Source organism: Equus przewalskii, chromosome 20, assembly GCF_037783145.1.
Source record: "Equus przewalskii isolate Varuska chromosome 20, EquPr2, whole genome shotgun sequence".
NCBI lineage: Eukaryota > Metazoa > Chordata > Mammalia > Perissodactyla > Equidae > Equus > Equus przewalskii.
Genome location: NC_091850.1, coordinates 2,319,542 through 2,334,038, shown reverse-complemented (window position 1 = coordinate 2,334,038; position 14,497 = coordinate 2,319,542). Strand labels below are relative to the sequence as shown.

The 14,497-nt window shown below is 58.5% G+C and overlaps 1 protein-coding gene across 1 annotated transcript; it reads left to right on the top strand.

Annotated features, from left to right (window-relative positions):
• Nucleotides 1-874: 874 nt before the first annotated feature.
• PLVAP (plasmalemma vesicle associated protein) lies at nucleotides 875-13,027 on the top strand. Its single transcript, XM_070586531.1, has 6 exons — nucleotides 875-1,519; nucleotides 5,406-5,502; nucleotides 5,598-6,307; nucleotides 8,172-8,229; nucleotides 8,380-8,455; nucleotides 12,686-13,027. Exons 1-6 carry the CDS (start codon nucleotides 1,151-1,153, stop codon nucleotides 12,690-12,692), a joined length of 1,317 nt encoding a protein of 438 aa, XP_070442632.1. The 5' UTR covers nucleotides 875-1,150; the 3' UTR covers nucleotides 12,693-13,027.
• Nucleotides 13,028-14,497: the final 1,470 nt, after the last annotated feature.

Here is a 14,497-nt window from a genome sequence, read left to right as displayed (position 1 = left end):
TTCCCGGCCCAACCCCCACCTCCCTGATGAACACGGCCCTGAAGGACCCCTCCCCGCTGTCCACTACCCCACTCCATTGCCCTGGCTGAAGGGGTGGGTCCCCCTGCACAGCCTTCACCCTGTTGTGCCCCCCAGAGGCAGTGGGTGGCAACCGTTATTGTCACTTGTCCAGGGTCCAGCGCCTGTCAAGCTCCCTGCCCCTTTCCCCTGGGCCCAGTCCCTCTCTCTTGCCAACCTTGACCCTGTGGGGATAAGGCATGGTCCTGCTCTGTCTCCTCAAGACTGAGGGTCCTCACATCCAGGCCTGGGGCTGACACCTCTTGTTGGGCTGGGGCATCACCCAGCAGGGGGCTTCCCTGGAGCTCCTGGTTCTGAGGGGACGGGCAGGAGGGTGCACCCAGAATCCTTTGCTTCTTGGTGCCCACATCCCCTCCATGCCGGCCTGGGTGCCCCGCAGTGAAGGTCAACCCCCACCTGCCTGGCATTTCCCATTGCCATCTCACCGAGCCCCAGACCATGCTGAGAGCAGCAAATGACAGCAACGGCGACCACAGCGAACCCCTTCCACAGCCCGTCCCTGGCACTGCGCCCCAGGCATGCCCGTCCCACAGAGGGGAAACTGAGGCAGACAGAGCCGGTCAGTCAGCGAGCTCCCGCGGCTGCCCCGGCCGGAGCCCCTGGGGAGCGCCTGGCTAGGGCGGGCAGGGGGACAGCGAGCGAGCAGCGCCTGCGAGGGGCGCGCCTCGAGCCACCGGCGGGAGGGCATCCGGCTCTGTGGACCAAAGGCGCGAGACCCCTTCTCGCGGGGCGGCCCTTTCTCCTCGCTGGGCCTCAGTTTCCCCGGCCGCTCGACGGGACGATGACGTGGGATGATAGACGGCAAGTGCTGAGAACAGCGCCCGGCACAGCGCAAGGGCCGCGGAGAAACTGAGGCTCAGAGAGGCCGAGGAGGAGGGGCGGAGAGCCCGGCGGCGCCCCGCCCGCCCGCCCTTCACAGCCCGGGTGGGAGTGTTGTGATAACCCACAGCCCCCGTTTCCTCCCGGCCAGGAAGGAGCCAGGCAGAGGAAGTATTAAGAGGAGTAATATAAACACCCCCCTGCGGCGGCCCGGAGGGCGAGGCGACCGCGGCAGGGCCAGCGCGCCGGGCAGATGGGGCTGGCCATGGAGCGCGGGGGACCGTATGCGCGGGCGGGGGGCGGCCCGAGGGGCTGCTGGTACTACCTTCGCTACTTCTTTCTCTTCGTCTCGCTCATCCAGTCCCTCATCATCCTGGGCCTCGTCCTCTTCATGGTCTATGGCAACGTGCACGTGGGCACCGAGTCCAACCTGCAGGCCACCGAGCGCCGGGCCGGGAGCCTGTACAGCCAGGTGCTGGGGCTGACCGCCACCCAGGCCAACCTGTCGAAGGAGCTCAACATCACCGCTGGCGCCAGGGACACCCTCATGCAGAGGCTGATGACGAGCCGCCGTGACCTGGACCGAATCAACGCCAGCTTCCGCCAGTGCCAGGCCGAGCTGGTAAGGCTGCGGGCCAGACACTCACCCTGGGGCCCCGGGGCAAGTCACATCACCTCTCTGAGCTTCAGTTTCCTCATCCATGAGCTGGGGGCAGCCCAGACCCTGCGTTTTGCATGAGGAGTCCATGTAGATGAGCAGTGCCTGTTTTGTTAAAGTATATCTCATGCAATATTTGGGATATACTGATACTAAAAAGAATTATTCGTTGTCTGTCTGGAATTCAAGTTTAACTGGGCATCCTGTTAACAGGCCTGGCCCGTGACTGAACATGCATGAAGCATCCAGAATGTGCCAGCACATGCTAGCTGCCAGTAAGAACTAGCTAAATAAAGACTCAGAGCGTTTGGTTCTGACTCAGTAATAATAAGTATGAACGGCTCATATTTGCCTCATGCTGGGCATCTGCTTTAGAAATGTTATGTCATCATCGACTCCCGGGAGGGGGCATGCTCTCAACCCTTTTGCCGACAGGCACACAGAGCTCTGAGAGAGGGGCGCTTTCCCCAGGGGACAGATGCAAGCAGCCCAGGTCTCACGGAGACGGCCACCCCTCACACCCCCAGCTCCTGTCAAACCCACTCGACAGTTGCCTGTGTTCTCACAGCACGGTTCCTCTGGGAGGTCCTGCTGCCGGGAGACACTGAGGAGAGGGGCCCCTCCTCAGCCCTCGGCTGGGATGAGGGGAGAGCTGGGGGGACGGGGGAGGGAAGGTTGGGCGGGGGCAGCCTCGATTTCTCCCACAGGAGCTGTCCTGGCCGACTAGGGCTGGGGACAGTGGGAAGGAAAGGCCTCTTCTGGGCTTCAGCCCACCCATCCCCCCTCACTGGGCAGGAAGGATGTGCATGCCCCCCTCAGACTTGCCCAGGAAGGGGCTGTGTCTCCCCCTTCAGGCCCCAGGGCAGGGCAAGCACCCCCCAGATCCCCAGAATCGGGTGAGTGCCTCCTCAGATGCCCAGAATGGCGCAGGTCCCCCCTCAGACCCCAGAGCAGGGCCAGGTACCCCCCAGGCCAGGGTGAGCCCCTCAGACTTCTCAGTTCCCGGGAATTGGCCTGCTGGGACCTTCCAGGATGCGCGCGGCCATCCGGTCCAGGAGCCCTGAGGAATGCCAGGATAATAAAGTTTTAGCCTCTCACACGCATCCCAGAATCCTGGACTCCCCCATCACAGAATATTAGAAATCTAAGAATCTAGATCTTTACAACTTTAAAATTTGAAAATCATAGCTTTTTTTGCCCCTTTGAGTTCACAGATTCCTCTGTGCTAGAACCTCTCAGGGTTTTCTCCAGGGGCCCTGGGGCTCCTCAGGGTCCTGGCTGCATGTCCCTGCCCCCCCAGGAGGTCGCTGATGCCGAGAAGCAGGTTCTGCCCCTGCCAGGGCAGCCCCGTGTGTCTGATAGCAGTAGCAGTAGCAGATGAATCTTGGTCTTTGCCCAGTTCTGGTGGTACTGAGAAATGTGATTTTTCTTAAATTTTCTGCAAATGCAACTGCATTTCTGACCTTGAGACCCTGGAAGAGAAAGGAGAGTTGAACTCAGTGGTTTTCGTGTCAGGGTGGCGGAAGCAGCATCCTGGGCCCCCTTTGTCCTCTCCTCCAACTAGAAGAAAACCTCTTTCCCACGTCGTGTTTGGATCCAAGTCACTTTTCTGCATCTGCAGGTCTTCCTCTCTATGGCTGAGACTTCTGAAAGAAGAAGTCGCTGGAACTCCCAGGCTATTTCTGGCCTCCCTCACACCCAGCGCATTAGCACAGGGCCAGCTTCCAAGGAGGAAGGACAAGGAGGGGCAGAAAGGCAGACCCTTGGCATTCTTCACGTCTGTACTTGATATGTTTCTGCAGAGGGTTCTGTTCCACAGTTTGGAAGGCACAGCCTTTGTTGAATTGTGCAAACTTTACAAAACAGCTTCATTGAGATCTAATTTGTGCGCCTTACACTTTACCCACTTAAAGTGCACAGGTCAATGATTTTTAGTACATTCACAGAGTTGTGCAACCATCGTCACAATTAATCTCAGAGCATCCCAGTCACCCCAAGAAGAAACCCCACGCCAGTTAGCAGTCACTCCACCTTCCCGCTCCCCCAGCCCCCAGCAGCCACCAGTCTGCTTTCTGTCTCTATGGATTTGCTTGTTCTAGATATTTCATCTAGATTGAGTCATGCCCTGTATGGTCTTGTGTGTCTGGCTTCTCTTCCTCAGCATGATGTCTCCAAGGTTCATCCACACTGGCGTACGTCAGAGCTCCATTCCTGTTTACGGCTGAGTAATATTCCACTGTGTGGGTGGAGCACACTGTGTTTATCCATTCACCCGTTGATGGACACTTGGGTTGTTGCCGCAATTTTGGTGATTGTGATTGATGCTGCTGTGAACATTTGGGTGCAAGATCGCATGGACACATGCTTCCGTTTCTTTCGGTCTACCCCTAGGAGTGGAACTGCTGGGTCATAGTGTAATTCGATGTTTAACTTTTTGACGGCCTGCAGAGCTGTTTTCCACAGCGGCCGCCCCGTTTGTGCATTCCCACCAGCTCTGTCTGAGAATGCTGCCTCTCCACGTCCTCACCGACAGTTGTTACTGTCCATTCCCGCTTTTGGTTTTATTCATAGCCATCCTGGGGGATGTGCGGTGGCATCTCCTGTGGTTCTGAGGTGCATTTCCTGATGACTGATGACAGTGGCTGTCTTCCTATGGCTTCCGGGCCATCTGTTTGTCTTCTTTGGAGACATGTCTATTCAGATGCTTTGCCCACTTTGCAATTGGGTTGTCTTTTTATTATCGAATTGTAGGAGTTTACTTTCATATATTCCAGAAACTAGTCCCGTCATCAGATATGTGATTTGCAAATATTTTTCCCCATCTGTGGGCTGTCTTTTCCCTTTCTTGTCGGTATCCTTTGAAGCACACAAGTTTTCAATTTTGATGAAATCCAGTTTATCTGTTTCTCCTTCTCTTTGGTTGCTTGTACTTTTGGTGTTGTATCTAAGAAACCACGGCCAAATTCAAGCTCGTGCAGAGTTCACACCTATGTTTCCTTCTACAGAGCTGTAGTGTTAGCTCTTACGTTTAGGTCTTGGATCCATTCTGACCTAGGTTTTGTATATGGTGTGAGGCAGGTCCACCTTCATGATTCCGCGTGTGGAGATCCAGCTGTGCCATCATCGTTTGTTGAAAAGACTCTTCTTTCCCCAGGGGGATGATCTTGGCGCCTGTGTCAGTCTGCTGGGGCTGCCTTAACAGAGCACCACGAATCGGGCGGCTTACACAACAGGAATGTATTTTCACACACGTACAACATCACGACGTCAGCAGGGTTGGTTCCTTCTGGGGGCCTTGAGGGCAGGACCCGTTCAGGCGTCTCCTTGGCTAGCAGCTGCCGTCTTCTCTCTGTCTTCACATCTTCTCCCCTCCATGCAGGTCCGTGTCCAAACTGCCTCTTATAAAGACGCGAGGCGCGTTGGATCAGGGCCCATCGAGCTGACCTCATTTTACCTTAATTACCTCTCGGATGGTCTATCTCCAAATGCAGTAACATGCTGAGGTCCTGGGGGTTAGGACGTCAACATACGAATTTGAGGGGGCACACAACAGCCCATTACAGCATCCTTGTCAGCCATTACTTGACTGTAAATGTGAATTAATATTTTCAAGGTTCATCCAAGTTGTAGCGTGTATCAGTGCTCTGTTCCCTTTTGTTGCCAAATCCAATTCACTGTAACAAACTTTGAAGATCAGACCAGCATCCCTCATACAGGAGCCACACCCTCATGAACTAGGCCACCTGGGTGCAGGATCCGGGGCCCCAGCCTGGAGGGTCTGGGCAGCCTGGGGGCAGGGGGACCCCCGGGGGCCAGCCTCTGAGCTCTGCCCGGTGTCCCATCCGGATAGATGATCTACGTGACCAACCAGCGGTACATGGCTGCCATCATCTTGAGTGAGAAGCAGTGCGGAGAACAACTCAAGGAAACTAACAAGAGCTGTGACGGTGAGGGGGCGGGGAGGCGGAGAGTTGGGTGGGGGCTCCCTGCCATCTCTGGGTAGTGCCCAACCTTCCTGAGTCTTACTGTCTTGTACCCATAGCCTTGGCTCTCACGCTGAACCAGAAGATCAAGACGCTGGAGGTGGAGCTGGCAAAGGAGAAGGTGGTGTGCACCAAGGAGAAGGAGGAGTTAGTGCGGAGCAAGCAAGCCGTGGAGGAGCAGCTGGCCGAGTGTGGCAAGGCCCGGGAGCAGCAGCAGCAGGAGCGACAGCTGGCCGAGGAGCAGCTGCTGATGGTGCAGGCCCACTGCCTCCCGCTGGACAAGGACAAGCTGGAGACGGAACTGCGCACCCTCTGGAAAGACTCCATCATCCCGCGCACCCTCGACATGGGCTACAGCCTGTACCATCCCATCAACCCGGAACTGGCGTCCATCCGGAGGACCTGCGACCACTTGCCCACCATCATGAGCACCAAGGTGGAGGAGCTGGCCCGGAGCCTGCGGGCTGGCATCAACAGCGTGGCCCGCGAGAACTCGGACCTCAAGCGCCAGAAGCTGGAGGCTGAGCGGGGCCTGCGGGCCAGTCAGGAGGCCAAGGGGAAGGCAGAGAAGGAGGCTCAGGCCCGGGAGGCCAAGCTCCAGGCCGAATGCACCCGGCAGACCCAGCTGGTGCTGGAGGAGAAGGCGGCGCTGCGGAAGGAGCGAGACAACCTGGCCAAGTTGCTGGAGGAGAAGAAACGGGAGGCGGAGCAGCTGAAGATGCAGCTGGCCGTCAGCAGCTCAGCCTTGGACACCTGCATCAAGGCCAAGGTGGGCTGGGGGGCCGCGGACGCAGGCTGCACGGGGAGCCGGTCTGGAGGCTGAGGTGGTGGTGATGTTGAACTGGGTTTGCTCCTCACTTGAAGTCAGCCTCCTAGTCTAGGTCAGGTCGTTAGGACCCGCTGAGTTTCCCCGCCATTAGGCTTGGGGCAGAGCTTGGAATGGGGTCAGCACTGAGAAAGGATGTGGAGTTAAGAGCGGAGTCGGAGGTCAGGCGGCAGTTGGGTCCGGGGTTGAGTGGCAGCAAATCTAGGATTTCAGGAGCTTTGGGGTCCGGTTGACTTGAGGCACTGAGGGTGGACTTAGCCCTGAGGCTGGGATCGCACGTGGGCGGCTGGAGCGCCCAGGGCTGCCTTTAGGATTGTGGTTGTGTATTAATGTAGGACTTTGTTGGCATTAAGACTGGCGTGGAGTTTTGGGCAGCTAGAGGGCCTCAAAATTGGTTCAGGTTCAGGATTAGGGACTCAGCGCGGGCTGGCGTCAGGGTTGGCGTGTGTTTGAGCTGAGCTGAAGGCACTGGGTTAGGTCGGGGGTGACGTTGGGTTAAGGCGGGTCTTGAGGAAGGTTGGTGTAGACCTGGAACTCAGGTTTATGACTGGGTCCAGGTGAGTCCTGGGCGACTGCTGTATCTAGGGTTGGTCTGGGTTAAGTTTGGGGTTTTGTCTAGGACTTCGTGAGTCTTAGAACTGGGGTCGAGCTTGGGGTTCGGACTGTGAGGAGAGGTTAAAGTTGGGTCAGGAGTCGCACACAGAGCGGCTGTTGAGTGTCGGGTTGGGTGTCAGTGGCTTTGGGGTTGGGTTGAGTGGAAGCATTGAAACTAGAGTTGAAGCTGAGGAGGGTGCCGATGGCTGGCGGGTCTAGAGGTGATTAGAAGTTGGGGCCAAGAGTGGATTTAGGGTTTCACGGGCGTTGGCATCGGGATGGCGTTGGCCTGGCCGTAAGCTAGGAGTTGAGGTTGGGTTGGGTTTAGGGTGTCTGGTTCAGGTTGAGCTCGGCTGGCGTTGGGATGTATTTGAGGTGAAGGATTAGGCAGCCTTGGGTTAGGGTGGGGATATGTTGGGGTTGGGGTGAGGGTCAAGGCTGAGTCTAGAGTAGAAGCTGTGTGGATGCTGATCTTGGGGTGGGGCTGGGTTAGGTCCCATTTCAGACAGAAGCTGGGGTCTGGGCTGAGCTGGGGTTGCGGGTGGCATTGGAAAGGTGCTTGTGCGTGGCCGTGGTGGAGCCCAGGGCTGGGGCTGGGTTATGGAGTTGGGGCTGGATTTTTCATAACAGCCGGGTCTAGAGAATGAGTTGGGGCCAAAGGTCTAAAGTTATGGTCAGAGCAGGTTTGCCATTGGGATGGGGCTTAGGTTGGGGCTTGATTCTCAGGAAGGCTCTGTTTTCATATGGGAAACAGACTTTAGGTGACGGAGTCGAGAACGGGCTCTGATTCCGGTTTGGGGGTTCGCTCAGGCCTGTCTGAGGGCCGGCGTGAATGATCGAGGTCCAGCTGGTTTGCAGCGTGGGGCGGCTTCAGTCCGCAGCGGGGCTGGGTTGGGGGGATGGACTCAGCTGGGGTCATGGATCGGGGTCAAGATGGTGCTGAGGAGACCGAGGCAGGCCAGCCCGGCAGAGTCGAGTCTCTGGGGGGCTGCCACTGGAAGCCAGACACTGGAGTCCCCAGTCACTTGAGGGCAGGTGGGTGCAGGTGACCATCCATCCGTTATCAGGTGTACCCTTCTCCAAGGGTGTCTGTTCCTCTGCCCTGGAAGGACCCCAGACCCAGGTCTCCGAGGGCAGAGGGCAGAAGGCTCCCTGGCACTCGGGTTCAGGGGTCCCAGCTTCTGCCAACCTGCCCCCACCATTCTTCCCACAGTCGCAGCCGATGCCTGCGCCGAGACCTGTGGGTCCTGCTCCCAACCCCCAGCCCATCGGTGAGTGACGGAGGGCGGAGCCACGAAGGGGGGTTCCTTCCAGCTGTATCCCAGCCCAGGCCTGTTCTCCAGCCTGCCGGACCATCCCTAGCCCAGGGGCGGGGGCTACTGAGGCAGTTGCTGGGGCCTGAGACCTCCCTCTCTCGGCAGACCCAGCTGTCCTGGAGGAGTTCAAGAGGAGGATCCTGGAGTCCCAGCGGCCCTCTCTGGGCAGCGCTGCAGCCAGGTGAGGCACTGGGCAGGCTGAGACCGTTCAGTCTCAGGGCTTCTGACCAGGCTGGGGACAGGACTAGGGATGGAGGAAGGCACATCTCGCACTTGCTGCTCCCTTAATTAAGCACCTGCTGTAATACCAGGGCCTAGGCTGGGCCCTGGGGACACAGCAGTGACCAGGACACACACAGTTCTACTCATGAAACCCCCTGAGTAGTGTGCAAGAGAGACAATGAAGGAGCCAGGATAAGAAGGGTGACCAAGAGCCTACAATTATTAGGCGCTTACTGTGAGCTCAATACAGTTCTAAGCTCCCTGCACTATTAACTCATTTAATCCTCACAATCCAGTCAGTGGGCGAGTTACTGTAATCCTCACTTGCCAGAGGAGGAAAGTGAGGCACAGAGAGGGTGTGTATCCTGCCCCAGGTAACCCAGCCAGGGAGTGGCAGAGCTGGGACATGAACCTAGGCAACTGGATTGCAGATAGGCAAGGGAGGGCCTCGGTGAGGTGGGGACCTTTAAGCTGGAAGATAGGCAGGAGCTGGCCTGGGGGAGGGCAGCAGGAACAGTGTTCCAGGCAGCAAGAACAGCTGGGGCAAAGGCCCAGAGGCCGGACCAGGGTCGGGGAGGGTGGCTGGAGAGGAGGAAGGGAAGGAGCCAGGGCAGCGTCCGAGAGTGACCCTGGGCTTCTCACCCCACCCCTCTGAGCCTCACTTTCTACCCGTACAAAAATAGGAAGCCTTGGGGCCGGCCCAGTGGCATAGTGGTTGGGTGCGTGCATTCCATTTCAGTGGCCCGGGGTTTGCGGGTTCGGATCCTGGGTGTGGATGTGGCACCGCTCATCAAGCCATGCTGTGGCAAGCGTCCCACATATAAAGTAGAGGAGGATGGGCACGGATGTTAGCTCAGGGCCAGTCTTCCTCAGCAAAAAGAGGAGGATTGTCAGCAGCGCTCAGGGCTAATCTTCCTCAAGAAATAAAAAAAAAAATAGGAGACCTCTGAAACCAAGAGCATTGGAGACACTTTGCCAACTGTAAATTGCTGTCCACAAATGGCTGGAGCAAGAGGCTGGGGGCCTCAGCGGGGAGCATCAGGGGTGCCCGGCACACCCTCTGGTCATGGCTCGAGGCCTGTGCCCCCCTAACCACCCCCCAGGGCTCAGTCATCCATTGGAACACAGCCTGTGGATCACAGCGAAGGTGACTCAGGCCACCACCCCGAGGACATCCTGTGACCCCTCCAGGTCGTGGCCACGCTCCCGTTCAGGCCCACACCGCTGATCTGAGTCAGGCACTGACGTTCCCATTTGCGGTGTAGGACCTGAGGCTCAGGGAGGCACCCAGGACTTTGAGTCCAATCCCTCTGACACCAAGCCTGTGCCTTCACCGGCTGTGCCACCAGGCTAACGTCAGCCTGGCTGCATTTCAGCCTCAGGGTGCTAAACGCAGGCCTTGGGGCCAGACAGACTTCCTGAGGTCCTTTGCCAACTTCCCAGGGTCTCCACATCCGGCTCCATCTAGACCTCTTCTTACATACCCCCTCTGAAGGGGAGCTCACCCCCTCGTGGAACTGGTCCCATCATCCTGAATGGCTCTGCCTGGGGAGGAGGAGTCCCTCACTTCAGGCAGCCCCTGGAGAAGATCCTGCTCCAGGCGGTTTCCCTCTCTCCATCTTGGCCTGAAGCCATCGTGGCAAGGAAGGAGGTTCTATTATTAGTCCATTTCTCAGAGGAGGAAACTGAGGCCCCAGGGAAGTGATTAGCCTGGGTCGTGCGTCAGCGAGTCAGAGCTGGAGCCAGGCTCCCAGCCCAGGTCTGTCCCGGTCCCTGCCGAGGACGAGGACAAGGACGGGGAAGCTCTTGACATTGTTTACCCCATGACATCCCTGCCGGAGGCGAGAAAACAATTCATGCTTGAGCCTCTCTGGGCCCTGCCTCTCTCTGCGGGGGTGCAGGACGGCCTCGGCCGCTGGGCTCCAGCCTGGGTTTGCCTGCCCCTGCGAGACGGGCAGGGACAAGCAGGCCCAGGGCCACGGGCTCTGGGGTCAAGTCCCGGCTCCACCAGCCCCTCCCTGGGCAGCCCTGGGGCTGAGAGTCCAGATTCGCCCAGTAGGGCCAGGCCCCCGGCGGCATCAAACCGCCTGGCCCCAGATCCAGAGAATCGGCGCCTTTTCCTCTCTTACTCCTTCTGCACCTGGAGCGGCACCCTGCACCCTGCAGCCCCCGCAGCCCCCACGCCCATTAGGCCAGGCAGACCAGGGCCCGTGCCAGCCGGACTCCACTGCACGGTCTTGCTTTTCAAGTGAACATTTTTAAGTCACTTCCTCTTGGTGGCCAGCGCACCAGCTTTCCTTTACTGAGTGTCCTTTGGCAATCAATTTATTTAAGAAACACACATAAAAGTATGCACTGGGGCTTTGGGGAGGGAAAGAAGAAAAAGAGAGGAAGATTGGCAACAGATGTTAGCTCGGGGCCAATCTTTCCCAGCAGAAAACAAAACAAAAGAAAACCCACACAGGTGATATGGAGACAAATGTTAGGTAAATATCAGTTTAGGGGCTGTGTGGCTGGAGGTGGCAAGAGCTGCAGTGTGGAGGGCTGAGACGGGTGTCCAGGCCTGGCTCTGAGCCGGCTCAGTGTCGCTCAGCTCAGCGCCCTCCATCCCTCTTACGATTCCCGTGTTCATTCAACCCGTATGTACTGAGCAGCCACTGGGTGCTGACGCCACCAAGGAACGAGGCGCAGAACCTTGCGCCCTCGTGCGGCTGTCTGGTGGGGGAGACAGGTGATGGACCAGATCCAAGAGCCCTGATAAGGCCCCTTGCTGATGGGAGACAGAAAATGGATAGGGGAGTGTAGGAGGCTGGAATTTTCCACCGGTGGCCAGGGCTGCCTTCCCTCCCTGACGGAGGGTGACACCTGAGCAGACACTTAAAGGAGATGAAGGAGGAGCCATGGGGGTTATCCCGGGAAGGGTGCACCAGGCAGCCAGCACAGCCCATGCAAAGGCCCTGAGGCAGGACAACAGACTTGGGGAATTTGAATGAGGAGGCCAGTGCGGCTGGAGCAGAGTGACCGAGGGGCAGAGTTCAAGGAGATGAGGTCAGGGAGGCGACCGGTAGATCAGGCAGGGCCTTGTGACTGTGCGCAGAGGAGGACCTGACCTGACTCATGTTCACAGGCGCCTTCTGATCGCTATGGGGGTGAAGGAGGGAGGCCAGACCAGGGCACAGGCGACTACACTGGCCAGGGCAGGCGATGATGGGGACCTAGGAGCCCCAGTCTCTGAAAGACGCCCAGGGACCCCCCCCCCTCCCTCGCAGGCTGTTGGGCAGGAGTGAGTGAAGAACACACGTCAGGGCTGGCGGGTGGGGGGCCGGGTGAATCGTGGTCCAGGACAGAGGCTGGAGCGGGGGGGGGGGGGGGGGGGGGCGTGGCTGGGCAGAGCCGAGGAACGTGAGCCGGCTGGGGCCCCAGGGAAGAGCGGGAAGGAAGGGAAGGAAGGGAGGGGCAGCGGAAGCGGGCCTTGGCGGAGGCCCCCTCCCCCACCAGGAAGCAGCCTCTGCGCCAACCCCTGACCCCTCACAGAACCTTCCCTGGCCGAGGAGGGGAAGGGCATTCCGGACAGCGGTGCCTTCTGCAGAGGCGGGGACCAGACGGGGAGGCCAGCGACGGCGCGGGGAATTTCAAAGGACTTTGGCAGGGTTTGAGTCCCTGACAGGGAGGCCTGGTGGGGGCAGAGTGGGTGGAGCCTTGAATGTCAGATAGAGAGGATCTGGCTTGGGCACTGGGGAGCCATGGAGAGCATGTGAGCAGGGGCAGGCCCATTAGAAAAACCCTCCTGGGAATGAGTGAGGGGCCGCCCCTAGGTCAGTTCTGTGTAAACAAAAGAGGGAGACTGAGGCCCTGCCTGGGGTTGGGGGAGCCAGGTCCTTTGGGGCAAACTCCTAGGATCCTTAGGGCCTTAAGGAGCAAAGGAGAGTCAGACAGACTGCAGCAGAGGCCTGTAGCACAGGAGGTGTCCTCTCTGAACCTCAGTCTCTTCATCTGAATAATGAGGAGGCACACATCTCTGTCCACCGTCCCAGAGAGGCTCAACAGGTAGAAGTCTAAGGGGAGGTTGAACCCAAAGGAGCCTTAGGCTTCTTGGGGGCAAGAAGGGGCCCGGGGAAGGAGGGGGTGAAGGCGAGGTTTGTCCTTCCGTCTGTCTGACTATTGTATTCCTGTCTCCTTCCTGCCCTAGTGGCTGAGGAGGCTGCAGGCCTCCAGGATGGGGGAGGCCCCGGCTCGCCCGGCTGCAGAGCCGGCGTCCTCTGTCTGCACCCCCGCTCGGCCGCCGCCCGCTACTCTCACAGCCGCACACGAGGCCTCCCCCGCACGCGCCGGCCAACGTCGCAGACAGAGGCGGGGACGTCACGCACGCAGCACCCCCCACCGCCCCCACCGCCCCTTCACCACAGCCTCCGGCCCCTGCACCGCCCCGCGCCCTCCTGGCCCTGCCAGGGAGGGCTGTCCCAGGGCCCTCCCAGCCCCGCCTGTGGCCAGTGTAATCGTTAGGCGCTCAGTAAATGCTATGGGATCCGTTCGAGGACTCCAGAGTCTGATTTCTGCTTTGAAAAGGCACCACGTGGCCGTGACTGGGAAAAGGCGAGAAAGCAGACGGAAGCCAGGGCGCGCTCTCCCCCAGCCGCAGGCCAGAAGCCCGTGCACCCGGACCCGCGGGGACGCCGGCTTCCCCCAAGGTGTGCGCGTCCCCGCCTGGGAGGAGAGAGGCGGAGTGAGAGTCAATAGGCAGATACTGGAGAGGCGGTTGCTGAAGAAGCAGGTCGTCCCTTTGTAGCTTTGATTTCCCCGGGTTTGCAGATTCCCCAAGGTACCGACACCACTGCAAGGCGCCCCCACCCGTCCAAACGAGTCCAGGAACGGACCGCGCGCGGCTCTGGACGGTCCTTCTGCTTCATTTTTGTGGCGAGATGGGATGTCAGAAAGGGCACCGGGAGCATTTGGGGCACTTCAGCTGGCCTGTCCCTAAATTGGCGGGTAGCTGGGGAAGCACAGTAAAGGAGCACAGAGAAATCACGCTGTACCCAGCAGACTGGGGAAAAAAGTTTAAAAAACATAATAATGAGCCAGCCCTGGTGGTCTAGTGGTTAAGATTCGGCACTCTTACGGCTGCAGCCCGGGACCGTCTCCGGGTTGTGGAACCAGGCAGCTCACATAGACAACGAAACTAACAACTAGGCTACACAACCATGCACTGAAGCTTTAACAAAAACTCCAAAACCCACAATACCTACTGCTGGTGAAAATGTTGAGAAAAGGGCCTTTTCCTACAGGACTGGTAGAAATGCAGATCTCGTCATGGCCCTTCGGGAAGCTGCTTTGGCAATATTTAATAAAAGTAAAATGCACGAACCCTGTGACTCGGCAGTGCCATTCCTGGAACATTATTCCTAAGAAGCAAAAACTCCAGGAAACAAAGCAAATGGCCATGAGTAGAAAAATGGCCAAATAATTGTGGTGTAGAATCTAGCTTGTTCCCCCCCACCCCCACCCCCTTCCCTCCCAGCCCATCCCCTGGGACCCGACGGAGAGGGAATGAGTCACGAGGAGCCGGGGCTGGCAACGCCACACTTAGGGCAGGCTAGTCAGAAGGGACAAAGGAGCGATATTTCCTGGATCCAGAAATGTGGGCGAGAGGCGGCTGCTGCAGGAAACACTCGGCTGGGGCCCCGCCAAGCCAGGGCTGGGGGTCAGCCAGACTAGGCCGCCCAGACAGGCCAGTCTGGAGGCCCCAAGGAAGCAGGGATGTCCCTGACCCTGAGCCTACTTCCCGGGCAGCCCAGAGTCTGGGGAGGATGCTGAGGCTGGCCAGTCCCAGCAACCCCAGGAGGCCTGACTTTGGGCTTGGAGCCAGACATCCCTGGCTTCAAACATTGGTTCAGTCAATCTCCATTTCCTCGTCTGAGAAATGGGTGTACTACTAATCATTCTAAACTCTCCAGACACACTGGCACAGGTCTCTGACCCGTGGTTCGTCTCTTTCAGCTAGAGC

Excerpts from the sequence above, each read along its gene's own strand:
- PLVAP (XM_070586531.1), top strand. The coding sequence starts at position 1,151 with ATGGGGCTGGCCATGGAGCGCGGGGGACCGTATGCGCGGGCGGGGGGC. Across the intron at positions 1,520-5,405 it reads GCCAGTGCCAGGCCGAGCTG|ATGATCTACGTGACCAACCA; the intron begins GTAAGGCTGCGG and ends CCATCCGGATAG. Across the intron at positions 6,308-8,171 it reads ACACCTGCATCAAGGCCAAG|TCGCAGCCGATGCCTGCGCC; the intron begins GTGGGCTGGGGG and ends TTCTTCCCACAG.